This window comes from Oncorhynchus keta, chromosome 35 (assembly GCF_023373465.1).
Source record: "Oncorhynchus keta strain PuntledgeMale-10-30-2019 chromosome 35, Oket_V2, whole genome shotgun sequence".
Taxonomy (NCBI): Eukaryota; Metazoa; Chordata; class Actinopteri; order Salmoniformes; family Salmonidae; genus Oncorhynchus; species Oncorhynchus keta.
This window is the reverse complement of record NC_068455.1, coordinates 31,919,257-31,946,475: the sequence shown is the minus strand read 5'-3', so window position 1 is coordinate 31,946,475 and position 27,219 is coordinate 31,919,257. Positions and strand designations below refer to the sequence as shown.

The 27,219-nt window shown below is 43.1% G+C and overlaps 1 protein-coding gene across 11 annotated transcripts in view; it reads left to right on the top strand.

Moving 5' to 3' along the window:
- LOC118369092 (ryanodine receptor 3-like) overlaps positions 1–27,219 on the top strand; it is a 168,235-nt gene that overhangs the window by 36,148 nt on the left and 104,868 nt on the right. For 6 of the 11 annotated variants that reach the window (XM_052496885.1, XM_052496883.1, XM_052496887.1 and 3 more), the window contains exons 3-11: positions 12,422–12,526; positions 16,836–16,910; positions 17,213–17,291; positions 18,807–18,919; positions 19,928–20,027; positions 20,121–20,214; positions 21,044–21,118; positions 21,606–21,762; positions 22,499–22,663. In XM_052496885.1, coding sequence (XP_052352845.1) covers positions 12,422–12,526; positions 16,836–16,910; positions 17,213–17,291; positions 18,807–18,919; positions 19,928–20,027; positions 20,121–20,214; positions 21,044–21,118; positions 21,606–21,762; positions 22,499–22,663 — 963 coding nt within the window. Of the gene's footprint in view, positions 1–12,421; positions 12,527–13,852; positions 13,874–16,835; positions 16,911–17,212; positions 17,292–18,806; positions 18,920–19,927; positions 20,028–20,120; positions 20,215–21,043; positions 21,119–21,605; positions 21,763–22,498; positions 22,664–27,219 lie in introns of all 11 variants that reach the window. The other 5 variants (XM_052496880.1, XM_052496879.1, XM_052496881.1 and 2 more) reach the window with 1 other exon arrangement.

Here is a 27,219-nt window from a genome sequence, read left to right as displayed (position 1 = left end):
GATTGTACTTCTCAGCAGGCCTCCAGTTTAATGATAATGCTCAATTTGGAGAAGTTACACCATGCTGTTTTGCTTGACTAGTTTATAAACAAACTGTTGTTGTTTGCTATAATTGCTCAAAGCTGTAATGCAGCCTGGTACTTTGTCAGTGTGGTTTGTGCCACTAAGTGCAAAATTACTGCAAGTTATATAATGATGGATTGAGTGAAGCTTCATTTGTTTTAAACAAAATATTTTTTCACATCAAAGGATCTAGGTACAGTGCCTTGCAAAAGTATTCATCCCCCTTGGCGTTTTTCCTATTTTGTTGCATTACAACCTGTAATTTAAATGTGTTTTTTATTTGGATTTCAAGTAATAGACATACACAAAATATTCCAAATTGGTGAAGTGAAATTAAGAAAATGACTTGTTTCATATTTCACAACTCCAGTGGGTCAGAAGTTTACATACAGTAAGGTGACTGTGCCTTTAAACGGCTTGGAAAATTCCATCATGGCTTTAGAAACTTCTGATAGGCTAATTGACATCATTTGGGACAATTATAGGTGTGCCTGTGGATGTATTTCAAGGCCTACCTTCAAACTCAATGCCTCTTTGACTGACATCATGGGAAAATCAAAAGAAATCAGCCAAGACCTCAGAAATAAATATTGTAGACCTCCACAAGTCTGGTTCATCCTTGGGAGCAATTTACAAATGCCTGAATGTACCACGTTCATCTGTACAAACAATAGTACGCAAGTATAAACACCATGGGACCACGCAGCCATCATACCGCTTAGGAAGGAGACCCGTTCTGTCTCCTAGAGATGACCGTACTTTGGTGCGAAAAGTGTAAATCAATCCCAGAACAACAGCAAAGGACCTTGTGAAGATGCTGGAGGAAACAGGTACAAACCTATCTATATCCACAGAAAAAACGAGTCCTATAATGACATAACCTGAAAGGTCGCTCAGCAAGGAGAAGCCACTGCTCCAAAACCATCATACAAAAAAGCCAGACTACGGTTTGCAACTGCACATGGGGACAAAGAGTACGATCTTTGTCCCCATGTGCAGTTGCAAACCGTAGTCTGGCTTTTGTATGATGGTTTTGGAGCAGTGGCTTCTCCTTGCTGAGCATTTTGGAGAAATGTCTTCTGGTCTGATGAAACTGTTTGGTCAGAATGACCATCATTATGTTTGGAGGATAAAAGGGGAGGCTTGCAAGCAGAAGAACACCATCCCAACCGTGAAGCACGGGGGTGGCAGCATCATGTTGTGGGGGTGCTTTGCTGCAGGAAGGACTGGTGCACTTCACAAAATAGATGGCATCCTGAGGAAGGAAAATTATGTGGCTATATTGAAGCAACATCTCAAGACATCAGTTAGGAGGTTAAAGCTTGGTCGCAAATGGGTCTTCCAAATGGACAATGACCCCAAGCATACTTCCAAAGTTGTGGCAAAATGGCTTAAGGACAACAAAGTCAAGGTATTGGAGTGGCCATCACAAAGCCCTGACCTCAAACCTTTGGAAAATGTGCGGGCAGAACTGAAAAAGCGTGTGCGAGCAAGGAGGCCTACAAACCTGACTCAGTTACACCAGCTCTGTCAGGAGGAATGGGCCAAAATACACCCAACTTATTGTGGGAAGCTTGTGTGGAAGGCTACCCGAAACGCTTGACCCAAGTTAAACAATTTAAAGGCAATGCTACCAAATACTATTTGAAAGTATGTAAACGTCTGACCCACTGGGAATGTGATGAAAGAAATAAAAGCTGAAATAAATAATTCTCTACTATTATTCTGACATTTCACATTCTTAAAATAAAGTGGTGATCCGAACTGACCTAAGACAGGGAATTTTTACTAGGATTAAATGTCAGGAATTGTGAAAAACTGAGTTTAAATGTATTTGGCTAAGGTGTATGTAAACGTCCGACTTCAACTGTACTTGGAAAAAGAACACTGCTGTATAGGTCTATGAAAGCATTGCAGCATGGTACATCAAAGAAGCCACTTTGCAGCGCTGCAGATATCCAAGTGGCAATATTACACAGTGAAGCCAGTGGTTGTCTCCCTCATCAGCACTTCCCCAGTCCCATCCCTCTTTTACTGTAACATGGCATGATTATTTTCCCATGGGAGAGCCTGTTGACAGTACAGGCTAATTGGATATTTCCTCATTGATTGTTATTTTAATCATAAACATTTAACATGGTCTCTGATTAATTTCAGTGAGGCCGGAAAGTCAGACACAGAACGTAAGAGAGAGAGGGAGCGCGTTTTGGGGTGATGGTGATTTATGTATGCGCTGCACAGCAACAGTATTCCCCCTCTTTACCCTTACCCCACAGCACTCACCTAGGGATTGAAGGAGAGGAAGTTGGGAAGGTCTGGATGCTTCCATCCAAGAATGGATGGTAATTACACTAGACAGGTGTGATGGATGATCTCACTGTCTGCCACTTTGTCTTCATTGCCTGGTGTTACAGTTTGTATGAAACACCATCATCCCCCAGGGATAAGAGACGAGGAAGGGGGGAAAATGATGCAACTACCACTACAACCACAACCCAAGATCAGAATGATCAGATTGACTTGGATGCCCCCCTCCCTAGTGATGAAACAAATCGACTTGTGTGGCTTAGGGACACAGACACAAGGCACCAATAATGTTGATTTAAGTGGTGCATGTTTAAAGGGACAATCAGCAGTAGCTACATTATTTTAGATTAATTAGTTAATGATATGGACCCATTTGATTCTTGAAGAATATAACTTATAAATGCCTCATGAGCTTAGTTCAACTGTCAGCTTGTTTTACTCCAATGTGTGTAAACAAAGTAAATATAAACAAACACTGTATAGCCTAAAACTTGGTCATAATTTTAAACTCATGCATCCATAGCTCTGTCTTTTTGAATTTGAGTGTGGTTACATTTCTCCAGCAATTTAGTAATTTAGCAGATGCTTTTATCAAAAGCGACTTAGCTAGTACATATACCTTAACATATGTGGTTGTCCCACCTAGCTATCACAGTTATTGTAAGTCAATTTCAGCAGAGTCAGAGCTAGAAAGGAGAGCGGGGGGGGTTGGGGGGTTCAAGTGCAAGTGTTGGGTCCTGACTTGTTTTTTGTGGGAGGTGAGGTGTGAATGGAAGAGGTAGGGTTTCAGGTGCTTTCGGAAGATGGGCAGGGACTTCAGGGGAAGCTGGTTCCACCATTGGGGTGCCAGGACTTCAGGGGGAAGCTGGTTCCACCATTGGGGTGCCAGGACTTCAGGGGGAAGCTGGTTCCACCATTGGGGTGCCAGGACTTCAGGGGGAAGCTGGTTCCACCATTGGGGTGCCAGGACTTCAGGGGGAAGCTGGTTCCACCATTGGGGTGCCAGGACTTCAGGGGGAAGCTGGTTCCACCATTGGAGTGCCAGGACTTCAGGGGGAAGCTGGTTCCATCATTGGAGTGCCAGGACAGAGAACATCTTGGACTGGGCTGGGAGGGTCAAGGGACCAGAGGTGGCAGAAGGGAGTGCTCACATTGAGGGTTTGAGCCTGAAGGTAGGGAGGGGCAATTTCTCTTGCAGTTTCATAGGTAAGCACCGTGGTCTTGTAGTGGATGCGAGCCTCGACTGGATGCCAGTGGAGTGTGCGGAGGAGCGGTGTGACATGGGAGAACTTGGGAAGGTTGGAAACCAGGGGACTGCCGCATTCTGGATAAGTTGCATGGATGGCACAAGCGGGGAGCCCAGCCAACAGCAATTTCCAGTAGTCCAGGCGGGAGAGGACAAGTGCCTGGATTAGGGCCTGCGTGTGAGGTAGGGTCGTACTCTACGGATGTTGTAGAGCATGAACCTGGAGGAGCGAGTCACTGCTTTGATGTTAGTCTAGAACAACAGGGTATTCTCCAGGGTCACACTAAGATTCTTTGCACTCTGGGAGGGAGACACTGGAGTTGTCAACCGTGATGAGATCTTTATGCGGGCAGGCCTTCCCCGGGAGGAAGAGCAGCTCCATCTTGTCGAGGTTTGAGGTGGTGGGCCGATATCCCAGCTGAGATATGCAGAGGTAGTTGAGTAGTTGAGTTTCATTCGTATAGCAATGATAGGAGACCATGTGAGGATATGACAGAGCCGAGTAACTTGGTGTATAGAGAGAAACGATCCCTGGGGGACACCATGCACCACCTCTTCAAGGAATACCTAGGATAGGGTAAGTAATCCTTCTCACCCCCCCTAAAAAGATTTAGATGCACTATTGTAAAGTGGCTGTTCCACTGGATGTCATAAGGTGTATGCACCAATTTGTAAGTCGCTCTGGATAAGAGCGTCTGCTAAATGACTTAAATGTAAATGTAATGCTGCAGACACAGTGGATAGATCTGGAAGAATGAGAACAGAGGAGAGAAAGTCAGCTTTGGTGGAGAGCCTTCATGACACTGTAGTGGCCAGTCTCGGTTGAGTGACCCAACTTGAAGCCTGACTGGTTAGGGTCAAGAAGATCGTTCTGAGAGAAATAGCAGGCAAGTTGGTCAGAGACCGCACTCTCAAGTGTAAAATAAAAAATAAAAAAAAGTTTTTGATGTCAGATGAGTCGGGTGTTGGTTTCTTGAGAAGGTTTCTCTGGCCATTTTGAAGTCAGAGGGGACACAGTCTGTGGTCAGGGATGAGTTGATGAGGGAAGAGGAATGTGAAAGGTCTACAGAGATGGTCTAGAGGAGGGGATGGGGTCGAGTGGGCAGGTTTTCTGGCGGCCAGTCCTCACTGGTCGCAGGATTTCATCTGGAGAGAAAGGGGAGAAAGAGCTCAAGGCGTTGGGTAGTTCTGTGTGAGTGTATGTCGTCAACCTTCTTTTCAACGTGGTTGACAAAGTCGTCAGCAGAGAGGGAGGAAGGAGGGGGTGGAGGATTAAGGAAGAAGGATGAAAATAGTTTCCTAGGGTTAGAGGTAGAAGTTTGAAATTTAGAGTAATAGGAAGTGGCTTTTACAGCAGATACAGAAGAGAAGGTAGAGAAGGAGTGAAAGGATGATAGGTCTTGCGGAAATGTATTTTTCCTCCATTTTCGCTTAGATGCCTGCAGCCCTGTTCTGTAAGCTCGCAATGAGTCACTCATTGAAAGGGGACAGTGCGAGTCATAGGATGCGGAAAAGGGAGGAGAGTAGGGCCGCAGAATCAGAAGACAGGAGGGAGAAGCATTTAACAGAAGAGAGAGATGATACGAAAGAAGAGTAGAGAGTAGTGGGAGAGAGAGCGAAGAATGTACCGTCACATGACTATCTGGGTAGGGGCTGAGTGACTCGGGTTGGAGGAAAAGGAGACCGAAAAGGAAACAAAGTAGTGATCAGAGACATGGAGGATCGTCGTGAGATTAGTAGGCAAACAGCCTCTAATAAAGATGAGGTCAAAAGAGGCAAGGAGTGGAAAGAGGGAGTTGGAAAGACATGAATCAAGGGCAGACGTCGGGAGGTTGAAGTTGCCAAGTACGAAGAGCGGTGAACCATCGTCGTGAAATTAGCAAGGTGTCAAGGCACCTGCTGGGCGATAGATGAAAACAATGTTAAGCTTGAGTGGACCAAAACACACATCGTTGCCAAAGCTACTAAAGAACAGAAATTAGATCATCAGAAAATAACTAAGTAAGATACTGACGTGAGAGCATGGTATGGAGCCACTGACACAACCACCGTTTACAGCTGCCGCTGAGAAACCAAGGGAGACTCAAGTACTAACACTAATACTGATTGCTTTAGCAGAGGTGAAACTACTCCCCCTCCGATACAGCCACTGTTAACCAAAACAAGTCACAAATTGCCATGCCCCCTAATCCTAGTTGAAGTGTCAACAACTATCTGCAAGTTATGAGCAAGCTGGCCCCATCCCTCTGCTTTTTAGCAAAACAGTAGCGGGGAGTTAACTTTGTTATTGTTTCAACTGCTAATTGACACTTTAAACTGTGACATCAATCAGCCAATGAATAAGCAGTTGATTGTGATTTATGGCTAGCTGCTCTTCCCTGTTAGCTATCCCATGGTAGGACCACCAGAGAGCTGAAGCCCCCCATCTCTAAATCAACAATACACGTCTGTACTGTAAAGTCAATGTTTAATAAATGAGATGGTCAATCAATATTTAGATGAGATGAGGATTCAGCCAACTGCTCTAATGCACAGGATGTGCTCTGCCATTATGCCCGGGGTGGGCAAACTATGGCCTATTCAATCCGGCCCAAGGGAGGTGTGAGTAATAACTGCCCAATAACTGCCCAATTTCTGGCCCTCAAATTGATTTTCACAACAAGTCAGTCCCAAAAAAATCTGTGTGGCCCTCTTGAATTTCGAAATCCCGATGTGGCCCTCGAGCCAAAACGTTTTCCCACCCATGCATTATAGTGAACACGAAGGAGGTATATTGATAGGTCATCTCTTTTGGGCAATCAAAGTGAAAGAGGTGTGTAACCCTTTAGACCTCCTCCCCAGAGGAGATGGGAAGCCCAGTCTAGTTGCTCCCCTCCCACAGCATGGGACATAAACAAGAGAGCAGTGTGTAGACAAGCTGCTGTAAAGCTGTCTTCATGATATGCCCTCTCTGATTGAGGACACACAGGCCTACGCCCCCAGAGCCCCAACATCCCTCTCATTACCAGACCGCTCCATTCTGCTGTCAGAGGTCGCCTGTTATCCACCTGGGGAAACCAGGGTGTGGAGGTATGGTTGGAGCAGGTTCCTCCCTGCTACCCCGTATTGTGTTTCCCCAACAGCATGCCAAGAAAGAGTGGATCAGGAGAGGTATTTCTAGAAAACAGCTTGCTTAGAGGGCTCTGGGTTGGGTGCTGATCAAATGGAAGTTTTTATATCGTTTGTGCTTCTGTCGTGGTAAGTCGTGTGTGTGTGTGTGTGTGTGTTTTTTTACTATAAAATTGTGGTCATCTCAAAATTGACTGCATAATAATAGGTCATTAACCTCTTGATCTTAGCCATCCCGGATCCGGGATCGTGAATACACCCGCAGGCTCATTACCATAACGCAACGTTAACGATTTCTAAAAATGAATGAAAATTGAATGAATGAAATAAATATGCCTGCTCTCAAGCTTAGCCTTTTCTTAACAACACTGTCATCTCAGATTTTCAAAATATGCTTTTGAACCATAGAAAATCAAGCATTTGTGTAAGAGTATTGATAGCTAGCTTAGCATTTATCGTAGCAATTAGCACGCAACATTTTCACAAAAAACAGAAAAGCAATCAAATAAAATAATTTACCTTTGAAGAACTTTGAATGTTTTCAATGAGGAGACTCTCAGTTACATAGCAGATGTCCAGTTTTCCCTGAAAGATTATTTGTGTAGGACAAATCGCTCCGTTTTGTACATCACATTTGGCTACCGAAACGAACCGAAAATTCAGTCACCAAAACGTCTAACTTTTTTCCAAATTAACTCCATAATATCGACCGAAACATGGCAAACGTTGTTTGAATCAATCCTCAAGGTGTTTTTTTCACATATCTCTTCATTGATATGCCGTTCGTGGAAGCATGCTTTCGTCTCAGAATCCCATGGAAAAATACCAGCAGCTGAGTTTTGTGCACCAATTTCCACGCAGGACACCGTGCGGACACTTGGCAAATGTAGTCTCTTATGGTCAATCTTCCAATGATATGCCTACAAATACGTCACAATGCTGCAGACACCTTGGGGAAACGATAGAAAGGGCAGGCTCATTCCTGTCGCATTCACAGCCATATAAGGAGATAATGAAAAACAGCCTCAGAAATCCTGCTAATTTCCTGGTTGCAGTTTCATCTTGGTTTTGCCTGAAGCTTCTGTTCTAGGGCACTCACAGTGAATATCTTTGCAGTTCTGGAAACGTCAGAGTGTTTTCTTTCCAAAGCTATCAATTCCATGCATAGTCGAGCATCTTTTTGTGACAAAATATTGCGCTTAAAACGGGCACGTCTTTTTATCCAATAATGACACAGCGCCCCCCTAGGATGAACTGGTTAAAGTGAAGTCGGGGGACATTACTTTAAGCCATTTTGACATACAGTATCTTTGACATTTCTGAAGCTGATGCTGGAGGCTGCCCTGAGAGAGACACTTGGCTTCCGGTACAGGACAATATTTGTCGGGGCAAATGGTCGCGCCATGATGATGATGATTTATTTATTTATTCACTAAACACTTTGGGGGGCCAAAAATAATCCCTCGCCTGTTGCCGACCCCTGCGTTACTACACGAGTCACTACAAATCATGACATTTCTGTTTTGCTGGCGTAAATCCACTGTCATGCCGCCGGTGGTCAAGCTCTCTGGATTCATACTCCACCATGATTTAAATGTGCATAATTAAAATGCCTAGAGAACAGATAGCTGCATCGATACAGCTCTAGATTTTTTTCACATGTTGACTTTGTTTTACCTGAGTGTAGCAAGCAGGTAGGCTCACAGCAGAGCAGAAATACGTTGTCTGATGTTCCAATTTAAAGTTAGATTTACCTCTAACAAGGTGAACTAGTTTAGCCAAGTTTTACATCTTGCTACCTAAAAAGGAGGACAGTGTGTTTTTGGTGTGCTTAATTTATCTTGTAGCGGTACAGGTCACTAAGTATCTCTCTCTCTGCCTCATTCTGTCAGACTGCTGCCCTGTCCTGTATGGAGAAGGGATGGGTGCTGAAGTCCCTCTCTCTGTCCCACTGTGCTCTGTCTCACAGATTCATATACTCTCTGTGAGTGTGAGCTCTAGTTTGACCAAGATCCACATACACCGCTGCTATAGGTACTGTCTGTAATCAGGGTTGGGGTCACATCCAGTCAATTCAGAAAGTAAACCACATTCCAATTCCACATTTTCCTAATTGAAAAGCATTGAAGATAATTGGAATTGTTCCTCAATTGACTGGAATTGAAATGGAATTGACCCCAACCCTGGCAGTAATCATTTGGAATTTGGCCATTGATCAGTGGATACATTTTTAAAAAATCAGTAGCTAAAGCTCGAATTAGTCATGTATAAACTTTACCTTTCATTTTAAATGAAAACTTTAGTTGAAAAGTTGCATCACGTAGAGCAATCTGGGTTGACCGGACTCCATAATGTTTTTAGGAGCAGCATAGAGACAAATGACTGTAAGCTTTTCCCCTATCAAATAAGATTGATTTTGAGGTTTTCAACGACATCTGTGTTATTGCATTCCTCTCACTCTGCAGTGCTAAAGGAATGTGGAAAAGTCATCCCAAATTGGTTTTCAAGTGCAATCAATCTCTGGTGTTTGTGATTGATGGTTGTTATGATTATCAGTCATGGATGTTATGGACAAATATGCTGAGTGAACAACACACTCAGTCAGTCTGTGACTAAACAATCTGAGGACTGGTCTTCTCTAGTGACCAATATGAAGCCTTATTCTGGGTTTACATTTCATATTTTAGCCTTTTCAACACAGTTTGAAATACTCACTTGTAATTGCATATTGTCTACTGTAGGTATTCCCTAACAGGGGTATGTGCAATGCCGTCGGGGGTACGCCAAATAAAAATGTGGTTCACATTGAAAAAAATAAAATACCCTTTTTTCTCTTCACATTTTCAAACAGTCCATTTATATTTTCCAACGGGGTTATACATTTGGGTGAGGTTTTTTTCTCACCTGAGTAGCCTTGTTTCACTGCCAAAAGCATATATATGAGAACTACATTGATTTGGGGTTCACTTATATTGGGAGTAGTGCTTTTCCTAAGCCACTGTGTGTTATATGTGCAAAAGTACTATCTCACAACTCGATGAAACCTTCACTCTTGCGCAAACATTTATAAACAAAGCATGCCAATTTGAAAAATAAGCCACAGGAGTTTTTTGAGTGAAAATTTGGACGACTTTCGAGTAGTAAGGGGTATGAAAGCAACAGATACCATTAATAAGAAGGGGCTAGAAGCGTCTTATATGGTGAGCTACCTAGTGGCTAGGACAGGCAACCGCAGCATCCACCGAGAGGCTAAGGGAATGCTGCTAAGGGAATGCTGCTAAGGGAATGCTGCTAAGGGAATGCTGCTAAGGGAATGCTGCTAAGGGAATGCTGCTAAGGGAATGCTGCTAAGGGAATGCCTGACAGCTTGAAAGACATTTGGACAATACAGTGAAAATGGTTAACTTTGTTAAAGCAATGCCCCTGGACTCTCGTGCATTTTCTGCACTATGCAATGATATGGGCAGCGACCATGTAACACTTTTACAACTTACAGAAGTACGCTGGTTATCAAGGGGCAAAGTATTGACACATTTGTTTTTAAATTGAGAGACGAGCTAAAAGTTTTCTTTACTGACCATAATTTTCACTTGTCTGACTGCTTGCAAGATGATGAGTTTCTCACACGACTGGCCTATCTGGGTGATGTTTTTTCTCACCTGAATGATCTGAATCTAGGATTACAGGGACTATAATCAACTATATTCAATGTGCGGGACAAAATTGAGGCTATGTTTAAGAAGTTGGAGCTCTTTTCTGTCTGAATTAACAAGGAGACACACAGGTCTTTCCATCATTGTATGATTGTTTTGTGTGAAAATGAACTCAAGCTTACTGACAATGTCAAACGTGATATAGCGAAGCAACTGAGTGTTTTGGGTGGGCAATTACACAGGTACTTCCCCCGACACAGATGACACGAACAACTGGATTCGTTATCCCTTTCATGCCCTGCCTCCCGTCCACTTACTGATATCTGAACAACAGAGCCTCATCGAAATTGCAACAAGCGGTTCTGTGAAAATGTAATTTAATCAGAAGCCGCTGCCAGATTTCTGGATTGGGCTGCGCTCAGAGTATCCTGCCTTGGCAAGTTAAGACTGTTAAGACACTGATGCCCTTTGCAATCACTTACCTATGTGAGACTGGATTCTCGGCCCTCACTAGCATGAAAACTAAATACAGGCACAGACTGTGTGTGGAAAATGATTTAAGACTGAGACTCTCCAATACAACCCAACATTGCAGTTATGTGCATCCGTTCAAGCACAACCTTCTCATTAACCTGTGGTGAGTTATTCACAACCTTCTCATTAACCTGTGGTGAGTTATTCACAACCTTCTCATTAACCTGTGGTGAGTTATTCACAACCTTCTCATTAACCTGTGGTGAGTTATTCACAACCTTCTCATTAACCTGTGGTGAGTTATTCACACCCTTTTCATTAACCTGTGGTGAGTTATTCACACCCTTCTCATTAACCTGTGGTGAGTTATTCACACCCTTCTCATTAACCTGTGGTGAGTTATTCACAACCTTCTCATTAACCTGTGGTGAGTTATTCACAACCTTCTCATTAACCTGTGGTGAGTTATTCACAACCTTCTCATTAACCTGTGGTGAGTTATTCACAACCTTCTCATTAACCTGTGGTGAGTTATTCACAACCTTCTCATTAACCTGTGGTGAGTTATTCACAACCTTCTCATTAACCTGTGGTGAGTTATTCACAACCTTCTCATTAACCTGTGGTGAGTTATTCACAACCTTCTCATTAACCTGTGGTGAGTTATTCACAACCTTCTCATTAACCTGTGGTGAGTTATTCACAACCTTCTCATTAACCTGTGGTGAGTTATTCACAACCTTCTCATTAACCTGTGGTGAGTTATTCACAACCTTCTCATTAACCTGTGGTGAGTTATTCACAACCTTATCATTAACCTGTGGTGAGTTATTCACCATTTCGATGAACAAATGGTTTTATATGTAAGATGACTAAATAAAGAGCAAAATGATTGATTATTATTATATTATTATTTGTGCCCTGGTCAAATAAGAGCTCTTTGTCACTTCCCACGACCCGGCTCGTGGGAAAACTCACACTCTTTCTTATGTTTAATAAATGTATTGTACAGTGTGTGCAGTGGCGGTTCTAGACCAATTCAACTGGGGGGGCCAAGCTGGGGCCAGTTGTACTGTTAGAGGGGCCAGTTACATTTGACGTTATTGTTGTCATCGTTTTCTTCACTGCATTGCAGGCATTAGCAGGCAAAATACCATGTTCATAATCATCATCGTTGCCACTGTCTCATAACAGATGTAAAAAAAGAACGATAGCAAAAATTTGTCATGTAAAAATGATTTCATACTCCACATTTAGGGGGGCCACAAGGGGGTCCAAAATTGTTGTCACAGGGGCACTGGCGCCTCCTGGCCCCCACCCCAGAACCGCCACTGAGTGTGTCTGTGTGTGTCAGGCTTACAATGATGGCAAAAAACAACATTTGAGAGTACGCTGAGGGTGCTAGAGGGGGTACAGCTGACCCTGGTGCTAGAGGGGGTACAGCTGACCCTGGTGCTAGAGAGGGTACACAGCTGGAGGTTGAATGTTTGAAGCGGTACGGGACTATAAAAAGTTTGGGAACCCCTGCATACAACACTAACCCTGATTACCCTCCTCCTGTCTCTTCCAGTATGTCCCTCCAGACCTATGCATCTGCAACTTTGTGCTGGAGCAGTCTCTCTCTGTGCGGGCCCTGCAGGAGATGCTGGCTAAGACTGGCCAGAACAGTGAAGGGGTGAGTACTGTCCCTCTACCACAGCATCTATCTATACACACACTCCTACCCCAGGGCAGACAGCAGAGAGGAGTATTTTCAAAAAGTGCTCTCTGCCCAAAGGGAAACTACTGAACATCCCCTGTTTCACATTTTCCATTTGATTCATTTTAGGATTTCAGGGTCATGTTATGAAATTGTTTATTACGGTGACTGGAGTTGCCTCAGTTTTTATGTTCAAACACTTTTTTCTCTTTGAGAGAGATAAATGAGAGGAATTGGCCTATTACATTGGCCTGGAGACCTGGGCGCTGGGAGGTTGAGCCCTCCATGAATTGTAATGTGGATGAAAGTCGTCAAGAGGCCCTGTGCTGGGAGGTTGACCATTTGATTAACAATGAGGCAGAAAAGAAAAGCTCTCAAAGCTACAGTATCATTTCCATTATAAAGCAGAATTGCTCTGTAACTACCTTTTTTATACACCAGGCACAGAGAAGCAAACATGTCCAGATGACAGAGTCACTGTCGCATACACACACACCTGAGGTAATGGAGGCAATCTCATTGAATGGACCTACATATGGACATTATTGAGAAAGTTCATATGTGTATGTACTGAAGCTAATGTATTTGTAGTCAAAGCAGGTCTCCACACTACCTCCCTATCTCCTCTGAACAGGCAGTTATAGTAAGTACAACGGATGAAAGACCTATTTCCTTAGTCCACAGTCATGTGTTTGGGACATTGCGGTTACAAGGCAGCCCTACAGAAACACAGCATTACATGCTGCTCTCGCCCTGCTCCTCTTGCAGGGAGCAACCTAAAAGCTGCTTGTCCTAAAATGTCATGTTTAATGTTTCAGAGGAAGGAATGGGGGGCAGATATGAAAATATGCTAATTTCTCATCCATTTTGGTATGATGTCGTACTTTTCCAAGTTGCAGTGTTTTACTGATCTTACTTCTGTATCTTTCTGACATGAGTATAAAGAATTTGTTTCAGTGTGCCTCTGGTCTTTCGGTAGTTCATTACCAGTTGCAGGATGTTGTATTTTAGTGCTAAGAGTATAATGTATCAGTAGAGTGAGCCAAGAAGTATAAGATCATATACTAGATCATTTATCATCTCATTCCTCTGTGGTCAGTTGTTTTCTCATTTATTTTAATAGACAGATAATTAAAGCATTTCTGATACAGTGATCTTAATTGTTACAATCATTTCTGTTAAAACTGTGCTGTTCTTTGAAAACATTTTGCTTTTGTTTTTCATTAATCAGCTGTAACAGAGCTGTACTGTTACCATTGCTATGTTCATCCATTGTGTTCTGTTCATCTCTCCACCTGTTAGCCTCGAGGAAAGGACCGATGGGTATGTTCACCATTCATTCCATTCTCCTCTCCTGTCACCTCTCTAGCGCATGGCTGTTTAGTCTTCACAGCTTGCTCTCCCATTTTCATTGGAAATGTATCCTAGGGTTACAATAGTCCCTTCAGGAAAAACAAATAGATTCCCAACAGAAAGCTAGTGTGTTTTTATATGCAAACATTAATGCGTATGCTGCTGAAACGACTAATGACATTATGGATTTATTTCAAGAAGTGAGTCGATTGTGTCACAGCACTTAGCAACATGACAAAGACAAATGGAACCGGGTATAGACTTGCTATACAAATGGTCTCGCTCAACAGTTACTGCTCACATTTCCTCTGGCCAAAGAGAACATGCTACACCTCTCCTGGATTAACATCAGATGAATGTCAGTCTTCAGTCCCTCCTTAGGGGATTTAGGAGTAAGTCCAGAATCCCTGAATATTACCAACAAATTCTTACCTGTTCACAAATTCTGAACCTGACTTCAGGCATACAATAGTGAGCTAGCTACATTACATGAATTATGACTGTAGAAATCAATACACTGACATTTAGAAGGATTCAAAAAAAGAGTTATTATATTTGGGAAGTGAAGCAACTCCAACTCGTTGTTGCCTTGCCAAACTGCTAATGATAGAAATAATTTCCATAATTTAAGCTGTGGAGCTTCGTACTCTTTGAGTTGAGTTCAAAGATAAATGGACTTGTCAATGCTGCAGCTTAGCGACCACACTGGACTCCAAATGATGGGGAATTAAAAAATCAAGCCTGATTGGTTCCATCACAGCTGTGTGAACTGGAAAAACCCTTTGGCAAGAGTAAAGCACAGGCAGACTGGGCCTTCATGTGCCCTTAAAGCTTAGTGAGACGTTTTCAAGTGAAAGTGCTTGTTTGCAACAGCTAAGCTGCTTTCTAATTGCCACTCTTAACCCCCTTGCATCTACACTTGTGTAGTAACTTCCGTTAACGTGATCTGCTAGACCAGTTCAATATTACCAGAGGGAAGGCCTTTAGTCACTGTTTCTCCTTGATGCACTATTGTCCTCTATCTATAATGAATGCTGTGGAGACTGATTCAGACCTGGTCTGGAGAAAACATTTGAACACTGGGTTATATCTCTGTAAATTCTCTCTCCTCATATGAATCTCTTATCACTAACACTCTCCATTCCTCTGTTCCTGCTCCGAATTGTCAATGGAGGAAACACCAAGAAGGGAAAATAGTAGTTTCTGGAATCAATATTATTGAGCAGATGAGCTACAGTGGAGGGTATTGACTTAAAGAAGAAATAACTTATTGATATACCATATTCAGCTGGTCTCTATACTAATAGGCAGGGATTCCTTAAAGTGGAATATGATCTTAGTAATGGTATTTCAGACTGATATTTGTGTTTGTTTGAGGGGTTATAGATATTGTGAACAGTGAACACACAAGGCTCAGAACACCGTTGCAGAAGTAAGCTATCAAACATCCATACAGCTCCGTTTCAGCTAGTGACCCCAAATGGAATTCTGTGTGAAGTTCCTCTAACGTGTCCAAATTGAGCAGTGAACACACTTGTGGTTTCATAACTTTGTTTACTGGGCTAAGGATCAAAGGTCAAACTGTCGAAGTCAGTGACTGAAGTGCCCAGGGTGAGGCAGGGTAAGGCAGGGTGAAGCTGATACCCTGTGGCAGGGTGACGTGTGCAGTGGTATTTCAGTGCCACCTTTGAGAGAAACCCCATTGCTGTCACCCTGGTGGCTGCTGGATAAATGCAGGGGGGTGATGTGCTGCTAAAGGTCATGCTTTCTCAATTGATGTCAGCATGTCATCTCCTGGCAACAGCTGGGGGGAGATCGTTTCCCCCCGCCTTTGATCAAATAGCCTTTCCCCTTCTGGGCCAGGGACGCTAGGGACAGAGGAATCTGAGGCTGCCACAGCTGTGGATGGTGTGAGGTTATGATAAGTGTTATGTTTCGAGCTGGTCTAGTTCTCTCAGATTGTGTTGGGTTGAATGCAGCTGGATATGCCCGATGCACATGAAACTATCCCTCAGGAAGCCTGAACAGCCTGACATGGTGCTGGCACGGCTGCAGTCTGATAATCCATGGCAACTGCATTGAACTGGAGGCTATTGTCTTAGCAAAAGCAGCACAGATAGAGGATGCACAGTGTGTTTGGTTAAGAAGACACTGGCATGCAAAATCAATTATGTCTCAAATAAGATCTTGCACAGCACGTAACCATCTGTGATTGACCAACAGAGACTATGCGTAGTTTACAATACTGTAAAACTCATATATTTTCTTTAACTTACATACCCTTCTCAGTAATGTAACTTTCTCTTACCTTACTGCTCCATAGAGGCTCATAAGAAAGGTGAGTAACACATGGTTGCCTGCAGAGCGAAGGGACAGGTTTGCAAGCAGAGCCCAAGTAGTGACCTCACATTACTCTTTCCCCTACCCATCTCCTCGAACTGCTGTGAAACCGCAGTGGAACCTTGTGTCTTTCCTGTGTCTTTTTGCTTTCTGTCACAAACCAGACCCTTCTTACTGTAACACAAGGTCTTTGTTACCAATGCATTAGAGGCAGAGAGCTCTCTTTCTCACCCCCCTTCCTTTTTACCTGCAGCCGTGTGACGATCATCTGTATTCTTCTCCATGGATACAGGAAGCAGGCGTATCCCCTGAGTCTGACTGCATGCTTTCAGTGTTGTGTTGTGGACTTCAGGACCGTCGTCAGAGAGGAGAGGACAGGCTGAGAGGGGCAGGCTGGGGCAGTCTGTGGCCCCCTGCCTTGTGTGAAGTCATCAGTCTTAGTTCTATAACTGTGATGCAGACGGAGAGATACGTGAGAGAGCGACAGAGAGAGAGTGAGAGAGCGAGTGAAAGGGAGAGACAGAGAGGTCACGGGGGACATCCTGTCTTATAGTGTGTCTGGTGTGTGATGGGTGTTGTGCTGTCTCCACAGGCGGCTCAGGGTGGTGGACACAGAACACTTCTGTATGGACACGCCATCCTCCTGAGGCATTCCTTTAGCGCTATGGTGAGACTGCACTGCACGTCCACTCTATATAATATAATATAATAATATAATAATAATAATATATAATAATAATATAATAATATATATAATACAATAATAATACAATACCCAAGAACCGGGGACTGTTTTGTCATTATTCCATGTGTTACTATTTCATAGTTACTGTTTTATAACATTTCATAGGAATATGTGTTGCATATGTAGTACTGATATTTGTTCCAGTTCTGAATGCTACAGCAGAGTTGTGTGATTCTTTTGATTATCGTTTTCATGTTGCTTTGATGTGTGTCTATACATTGCAGTATCTGACCTGTTTGAAGACTTCAAGGTCACAGACAGATAAGCTGTCCTTTGATGTGGGGCTGCAGGAGGACTCAACAGGTAAAACCTCCTCTATCGGGCTCTAGGGTCACTAGCACACAGTCACTCATAGCTGGGGTTCTGACTGGGACTTCAACTCATGTAGGATTTGACCTGCCCCAGTATTCATTTCAGATTATCTTAAGCACTACATGAAAAGAGGGATTTACGGTCTCCTATATTGTAGGAAATGTACCACATTTGCAGAGATATCAGTTATTTATTCCCTAGGAGATCTCCTCTGAAAACATTCCTAGCAGACTAAAATAAATGTCTTCGATTGGCTCTTTGTCACAATGTCGTGGCTCAGCTCATGTCTCATAGAGATGTAAAAGATGGTCTGGCTCTCCACCTATTGGAAGGCTGGTTGCTATGGTGCTTGTATGTTAAGTGTGAGTGGGCTTACACTATATTAGAGTTGGTGTGAATACATTTGTGTGTCTTAAATGTAATTGCGTGTCTATGCTGTGCTCGCTTGTGTGTGTTGCTTTCACCGTTGTCATCTATTCCCAAACAGGAGTTATAGGTTCAACTTTCTGTGTAGCTCAACCATCTGTGTATGTACACTGAACAAAAATAGAAACGCAACATGCAACTATTTCAATGATTTTACTGAGTTACAGTTCATATAAGGAAATCAGTCAATTGAAATAAATGTATTAGGACCGAATCTATGGATTTCACATGACTGGGAATACAGATATGCATATGTTGGTCAGAGACACCTTAAAATAAACAGGTAGGGGTGTGGATCAGAAAATCACTCAGTATCTAATGTGACCACCATTTGCCTCATGCAGCACTCTGGTGGACATTCCTGCAGTCAGCATTCCATTTGCATGCTCCCTCAAAACTTGAGATATTTGTGGCATTGTGTTGCGTGACAGGACTGCACATATTAGAGTGGCCTTGTATTGTCCCCAGCACCAGGTGCACCTGTGTAATCATCATTCTGTTTAATCAGCTTCTTGATATGCCAGGTGGATGGATTATCTTGGTGTATGGAACATTTTACATATTTTTTTATTTCAGCTCATGACACATGAGACCAACACTTTGCATGTTGTGTTTATATTTTGGTTCAGTGTACATATATTTTTTAATGCAAAAATACTTGTTTGAACTTAAACAACTAAAACCAGGCAAAAAAAAACAGTGTAGAAATTATAATGAACCTACATTTTTTATAATTTAATTTCTGAACTATTTTTCTTCAATTACAGTATTTTTAATATAGAATATAGCAGCGCAGTTTGGATTTGGTTGATTTTGTGGTCTCAAACCAGTGAACTTATTAACATTCTTCATCAGGAAATTGGGCAAAATATAATTATTGACAATGAAAAAGATGGGAATGTTGTTCCCTTGTCATATAATTGCTACATTTACTATCAATACAGCATTAAAAATAGTTTTCCAGATTGCATTTAGCCCCAAACAATTGGGATGCGAATGAGACATCCTGGGTAAATTTGGGGGCAAAACCAATTGAGAACCTCTTATGTAGATCATAGATTTATAAATAACATTATTCAGGTGAAGCCTGTTGGTGGACCATCCATCCTGCTTCCAAACAGAGGTCAGAGGGTGAGAAGGTACGCATCGGAGATGATCTCATCCTTGTCAGCGTGTCATCAGAACGATACCTTGTGAGTACACCCTCAGTCTATAAACATCTCATTAAGAATAATACATATTATAGGATTTTTAAAGTGTCCATCCCCATTGAACAGAGCCATAATGCCAGTCGATCCTGTAGGTTAGCCAAAGATTGTAGATCGTGTTCTTGGACTGAAGGTGTCTCCCTCCCACACAGTTCAATCTGTCCATTAAAGCAGACCAGACATTTGGGATAGGAAGCTAAGAAAGAGCAAGGGAAGGCCACGTATGTACAGCTGGGATGAAAAGAGCAACACTGTCAAACTGAACAGCTACTGTACCCTACCTTACTCTGTCCCCTATCCCTCCTTCCCTACACTGTGCAGCCTGGCCAGCCCTGTTCCCTTGATCCTCTTCAGGCCCATCTATGAGCATCTCCCAGACCCAGACACCCCTGTGTTATTCCCACTGTGTGGGCCTCAGCACCTTGGCATGCTGGGCCTGGAAAACATCTTAAGCATGACACAGGGAGAGTGTGACAACAGCCAGCCCAGCCAAGCCCATGTTTATGGGTCTTCAGCAGGGATATGGCATCCCTCGCTAAGCCAGAGTCCCATTATCATGTTACTGTTACTGCCACGGCTCCGGGCTCTGCTGTCACCAGTGAGATGCTCCCTCTAACCAGGCCTACAGAACCTCCAGGTCCAGTAATGGAGGAGGGAGGTGGAGAATTCCCCAAGTGTCTGGCGCACGCACACACAAACCCAGAACCCTCGAAACTGGCAGATTCCCGAGTCCACTCGCAGTCCTGTACACTCTCCAGCGCCAGCCTTTCTCCAGTTTGATGAATGATTCTAAATCTACTGCAGCGATAACAGCCTTCCTATCACGCCCTCCAATGCATGCATAGACAAACCTCTGAGTTGTAGCCTGGCCCAATTCCTTGAATCAAACTGGGTATTTGACATAGGTCCTGCAGTATAGGTCTACTGGTAGTGTGTCCCCATACTGTAGTTATTGATAGTGTGTGTAACATAATGTTCCTCTGTCTTCACCAGCACCTGTCCATCTCCAATGGCAACATCCAAGTGGACGCGTCCTTCATGCAGACTCTGTGGAACGTCCACCCCACCTGCTCCGGCAGCAACGTGGAGGAGGGTAGGTCCAACGGTTCATTTAGCGTCACTGGCTTATAATGTTTGAAATGTTGTGGGTATCAATTAAAGGTGCTGTTAATCCATCCTCCTAAAGGTTACCTGCTGGGTGGCCATGTGTTGCGTCTGTTCCATGGTCATGATGAGGTTTTGACCATCCCAGCGTCTGACCAGAGTGATGAGCAACAGAGGTGAGACCTACAGCTGGGAAACAGCTAAAAAGACTCTAAGAAATTAGTTTTCCCCTTAGTCTGTTGTGAATGTGGCTGACCTGGCTGACGCTGGGTCTGTCACTACTCAGTGTGACGCTGGGTCTGTCACTACTCAGTGTGACGCTGGGTCTGTCACTACTCAGTGTGAAGCTGGGTCTGAGAGAAGCACAGAAATAATGTCTGCCTTGCTTTCTATAGTCACACAGCGCTAGTGATGACAGCCAGCAAGGTAGCAGATGAAAAGGCACATGGGGGTCGGGGAGACAGTGCTCTAGTCCGTATAACCATCGCCAGGCGCCGAAGACATGTGAAGGACTCTTCATCTTCCTCCCAGTCACACTGTCAATTTTTAGCTCACTGTTTGTGTGTGGCAATAATATGCTGCTGAATAAATAGCCTTGGCTTTCCGCTTAGTCCTTGAAAGGGAGCATTTTCTTAAGACCTTACATTTTCATAAAGGTCCATCAGACAGGGTCCAAACAGTCAACAAGGACCATGAAAGATCATTTTTATCTCTGGAGCCAGTCACCCACATCATTAATAGACAGTGTTGCTCTCGGTCTCCGTTGGTTACGTGGGTGTCCTGGATGAAGGATGCGCGCGGTTGCCGTGAGGGTAAATATTAAGGTTAATCTGAGGTCCCATTCTCATCCTTCCTTCCTCTGACCGGATATCACTGTGACAGAAGGGAATAAAGCAGTCAGAGATGGAATCCTGCTAAAGTCATAAAACATGACCATTATGAGCCTGTGGCAGTATTAAAACATTGCAGTGATCCAGACCTTTCATGCACCTCTCGTGCCCCCAGGATAGTGAACTATGAGACGGGGAATGCAGGAGCGAAAGCCAGGTCTCTGTGGAGGCTGGAGCCTCTCAGAATCAGGTGAGTTCAGCTCTTTTTATTTCCTCTCCTTCCCCTTTTCAGCCTCCCTCCCCGCCTACCTCTGCTCCGACTCACTTTGATGTGTCATTATGCTTTTTGACACCAACCATTTGTAAAGTATTTGAAAGATTCAATATCAGTGGCTTTCCTCTCAGATATGCCCTGCACTGTCAGATCTGGAATTTGTCAGCCATGTTTAATCTGCTATGGCTTTGACACTGTTTTGTTTTGATGTAAGCATCTGGGCAAAAATGTCTAGTCATAAAAATGGGTATTACATGCCTAATTATTTAGGTGTTTTCAGCCATTTAGTAATTATCTATGCACATGACATGATGCCAGCTACTTAACAGCTAGTCTGGCAGCTAGTTCATCATGTGTACACAAACTAATTAGGGGATATAATGCTTCTAGGGGCTTGTTGTTGTTCTTGATACCGTTGTGTGTGTGTGTTTGCGCGCGTGTGCGTCTCTGTGCCCCTGGACAGCTGGAGCGGGAGTCACATTCGCTGGGGTCAGCCCTTCCGTCTCCGCCACCTCACCACGGGGCACTACCTGGCCCTGATGGAGGAGAGGGGGGTGGTGCTGCAGGACCGGGAGAAGTCTGACACTTCCTCCACCGCCTTCTGCTTCAGAGCCTCCAAGGTCAGCGCTCAGGACCAGCTATATCTCTCACACACATATGCAGGGATACACGTACGCACACACACAAGCGCGCACGGATGTACAAACACACACACACACACCTCAGACTGTCTCTCGATCACAAAGTTGCTCTGGAAAATGTTTCGACTTGTGGCCCCATACCAACCAGGACAAGGTTATTTTAAGTCTGTTCTTGGCAAGGGTGTTTTAGACTGAGCCAGTGATTGGGAGCAATTAGTGACCTCCTACTTATGGATCAACAGCATGGTGTAACCCACCATATTACTGAGGCAGTTTATCATAGGCTTAATACACTTTACATTTCATACCTTTTCTATTGTGTACATTCTTAATGGGGAAACAAATCTATAGTGATTCATGGGGTCTTGCCTGTGGCCATCATCTGTCACATGCTCAGTGATCTAGGCTATACGCACTGTATCTCCTCTTCTTGTCTCTTCCGCCGTCCCTTTCTATTAACCTAGACATCCTGGCGTGTGTAATATTATATAGAGATGTCAGTGCTCCTCCAGTCCTTGACCAGCCTGATACAGATCTGTCAGCATCTTTTAAATTGCTTTTCATAGATCAAGATCCCTCAACACTTTGCATAATCAAATGTGTGATTTGAATAAAACTGCATACATTGTCTGGAGCCTGACTTGGAGACTTTCATCAAAGTTTCATTAAACGGAGTGTGATATCTTGATGTGTTTGGGTCCTTCCTTCCCTCCAGGAAAAGCTGGAGTCGAGCCCTAAGCGGGACATCGAGGGCATGGGGATGGCAGAGATTAAGTATGGGGACTCAATCTGCTTCGTCATGCACGCGGCTACAGGACTCTGGCTGTCTTACCAGGCGCCTGATGTGAAATCATCTCGCCTGGGCCCTCTCAAGAGACGGGTGAGACACCAATGCACTGATTTATTTGTCAAATGTTTGATAGAGTGAGAACTTGCTATTCTAATGAATTAACTGACTTTCAACTTTCAGTGAGAATGGTTATGGTGGGACTATTACACTAGCAGTAATAAAACAAATACCATTAAAATAACAATTGACCAGAAGCACATGCAATAAATATAATGATATATATAAATATAATACATTCCCAGAGCAGATGATGATTCTTTTGGTGGTTTTCTAGCTGATAGTTTTGAAAGAAGTGTGCTTTCTCAGTAACTAAATAAAACACTGATCCAAATCCTCTGGCTGTAATGAATGAGATGTGAGAGGATTGCAGTATCAGTGTGTGGGTAAAATCACTAGGGAAGCCAAGCCAGGGAAAAAAGACATATTACAATCGATGTGTTGTGATAATTGCGTTGTTTGCTCTATAACTTGTCAGTTCATATGCCTTGCGACTGTGATATAAAGGCCTAAAGCTGAGACAATAAGAAGACACTGGCAGAATAAATTCAACCACACCTTTGTTTCCACACTAAACCGGAGAGCAACATCTGTCCACAAAGCATATTGCATGTAACAAATAGTTACATAACCTACAGCATGGTCAATCAAGTTAATGTTTTTGACATATTTTGGACTACTAATCAACTATTGATTTAGAATCACAGAGTTGTCGCAGAGAAAACAGGAGCTGCCTCCACTATTCCAGCACCATTTCAACTTCAACAATTCAACATCATCAAATCACATATGCTTAGTCTAATACAGTGACTAGGGCTGTTACAGTGACTGTATTTCCGCCACACCGACAGTCACGAGTCATGACCGCATTCAAATTCCATGTGACCGTTTAATCAGGGTAACTAACACTTCAAGCTCTGATGTTGCTGATGGTCATTAGTATCCTACCAAACTTGCTAACTACCTGGTACTCAGCATTCTATTGTCCCTCTAATCACTCTGACATCAATGCAAATGTAATTGAAAATCTAATCAAACACAACATTTCTATAGGCTATGCAATTGTGTGAGAAAACAGAGTTTTGATAGCCACTATTAAAAAGAGGAGGATCCCATCAGCTTTCTATAGGATAGGCTTACTATATTTATTTCTCAACTTTCCTAATATTAAGCACATACTGTAGCTTCGCTTTACAACAGGAGTGGCATTAAAATTAACCATGGTTTTTAAGTGGATAGATTACATGTATTTATCCCCCCTTCCCCAGTTCTGAGACAGGTGCATGGTAATGGTCCATTCTAAATCAAAACTAATTTTACACATATATCATTTAGTATACGGTGCATTTGGAAATTATTCAGAAACCTTGAGTTGTTCCACATTTTGTTACGTTGCAGCCTTATTCTAAAAAAAATGTTTTTCCCGCAGCAATCTACACACAATATCGCATATTGAGAAAGCAAAAACAGGGTTTTAGAAATGTTTGCACATTTATTAAAAATAAATACATATCTTACTTACATAAGTATTCAGGCAGTTTGCTATGAGACTCGAAATTGAGCTCAGGTGCATCCTGTTTCCATTGACCATCCTTGAGATGTTTCTACAACTTGATTGGAGTCCACCTGTGGTAAATTAAATTGATTGGACATGATTTGAAAAGGCACACACCTGTATATATAAGGTCACACAGTTGACAGTGCATGTCAGAGCAAAAACCAAGCCATGAGGTCGAAGGAATTGTCTGTAGAGCTCTGAGACAGGATTGTGTCGAGGCACAGATCTGGGAAAGTATACCAAAATATTTCTGCATCATTGAAGATCCCCAAGAACACAGTGGCCTCCATCATTCTTAAATGGAAGAAGTTTGGAACCAACAAGACTCTTCCTAGAGTTGGCCCACCTGGCCAAACTGAGCAATCGGGGGAGAGCTCTAGAGAGAGCTCTCGAGGTCCGCTGTGGAGATGGGAGATCAGGCCTTTATCATAGAGTGGCCAGATGGAAGCCACTTCTCAGTAAAGGGCACATGACAGCCCGCTTGGAGTTTGCCAAAAGGCACCTAAACATTCTCAGACCATGAGAAACAAGATTCTCTGGTCTGATGAAACCAGGATTGAACTCTATGGCCTGAATATCAAGTGTCATGTCTGGAGGAAACCTGGCATCATCCCTTTCGGTGAAGCATGGTGGTGGCAGCATCATGCTGTGGGGATGTTTTTCAGCTGCAGGGTCTGGGAGACTAGTCAGGATCGAGGGAAAGATGAATGGAGCAAAGTACAGAAAGATCCTTGATGAAAATCCGCTCCAGAATGCTCAGGACCTCAGACTGGGGGCAAAGGTTCACCTTCCAACAGGACAACGACCTTAAGCACACAGCCAAGACAACGCTGGAGTGGCTTCTGGACAAGTCTCTAAATGTCCTTGAGTGGATCTGCAGAGAAGAATGGGAGAAATTCCCCAAATACAGGTCTGCCAAGCTTGTAGCATCATACCCAAGAAGACTGGAGGTTGTAATCGCTGTGAATGGTTTTTTAACAAAGTACTGAGTAAAGGGTCTAAATGCATATGTAAATGTGATATCAGTTTTTAATTTTTAATAAGTTTGCCAACATTTCTAAAAACCTGTTTTTGTTTTGCAGTTATGGGGTATTGTGTGTAGGTTAATGAGGGGGGAAAACAATTTTATACATTTTAGAGAGGCCGTAAAGTAATAAAATGCGGAGAAAGTCAAGTGGTCTGAATACTTTCCAAATGCACTGTATAAGAATACTTATCTCACTCCATTTTTCTTCCATGCGTAATATGCAGTAGACTATATTTTGTATAACAGCACAATCATAATATTTATTCAGGTTTCCTTTCGGGCTTGGGCTCATAAGCCTATGCATAATTTGTAATATGTTCATCCACCTCTGGCCTGCTCGCCTCCCTACCACTGAGGAAGTACAGTTCCCGCTCAGCCCAGTCAAAACTGTTCGCTGCTCTGGCCCCCCAATGGTGGAACACACTCCCTCACGACGCCAGGACAGCGGAGTCAATCACCACCTTCCGGAGACACCTGAAACCCCACCTCTTTAAGGAATACCTAGGATAGGATAAAGTAATCCTTCTTCCCCCCCCCCCTTAAAAGATTTAGATGCACTATTGTAAAGTGGCTGTTCCATTGGATGTCATAAGGTGAATGCACCAATTTGTAAGTCGCTCTGGATAAGAGCGTCTGCTAAATGACTTAAATGTAAATGTGAATGGGTGTTTTGAATGAATCATCACCTTAGAAAGCGCTGTGCATTTCATTGTGTTGGGCTTTGAAACAACATACACAACAACCATGTTTTACACTGTTTCAACCTGCTGTTGAACTTCTTTCTTCAAATTGATCATCACAGTGAGGTGAGTTTTAAAAGTAAGATAGGCCTACTGTTTTGATGAGAGGTGTTTGATGTGATTTTAGATTTGTATTTGTATTGATGTTAGAGGGACATTAGAGCCCTGAGTACCAGACCATTAGGACCTGATGGAGGAACAATAGAGCCCTGAGTACCAGGCCATTAAGACCTGTTGGTAGTTAGCAAATTGGGTACTACCAAAGCATGTCCAGAGTGCATAAAATGAGATTATGTAGAATGTTACTGCGGTCATGACTTATGACTGCCGGTGTGGTGGAAATGTGGTCACCGCAACAGCCCTATGCCAGGACCATTCACAGTTGAGCTCACTCAGTTTAGCTTAAAACGCTGATTGGCTATTTAAATTTTATTCATATTATTGCTTGCTGGCTTTCCTTGCATTCAATGCAAGGAAAGGCGGCAACAATGTCATACTCTTTTTGACCTGACAGCATCAGATAGATTGGTTACACATATAGAGACAGAGGGGCGCTGTTTCGCTCGCTCGGATGCTTTCTTCGTTGAGATGCATTCAGCCTCTTGCGAATTGAAGGAAAATTATGAAACACAGAGACTAATGATAAATGTAGTATTTTGTAACATTTTTTTATTGGTCAATGTTTTTGGGAAGCCTGGCTTTCCTTGGAATACACGCCACTGGAGGATTGTGCGATTATATGACAGTCCCTCAACTCCACAGCAATGCAGCCTAATAGCCTGTAATGTCAGCAGCACCTGTGTTACAGCCTAGCCATACTCAACACCGCTAATCTGGGGTTGGAACCAACATTATTTTCCAATAGTTTAGTTCCGTTCCACTGTTCTGACCAGCAAAATAAAGTTCTGAACCGGTTCAAATCCCTCAAAAATACCAGTTTATTTAGTTCCTTTCTGTTCCTATTTTAATCTGTGGGATCAACATGAGTTTTTACATTTAGCTCATTAAATTACTCCACCAATCAGTGTGGATAGAGCAGCGTGCTATAGACAGGGAAAGCTAATTGTTTACATGCTTGATGGACAGACAAGTGTAGGGCGCGAGATGCAACTAAAATGTTGAGGGTGGGGAGCAAGCAAAAGAGAGGGATGGACATGGAGGAGGCTTGGCTTGAAGCGCTTACCATCATGACATGACATGCATTATAATGTGTTTAGGATATTATAGTAGGCCTATCATTCCTACTTCATTGAATTACATAATT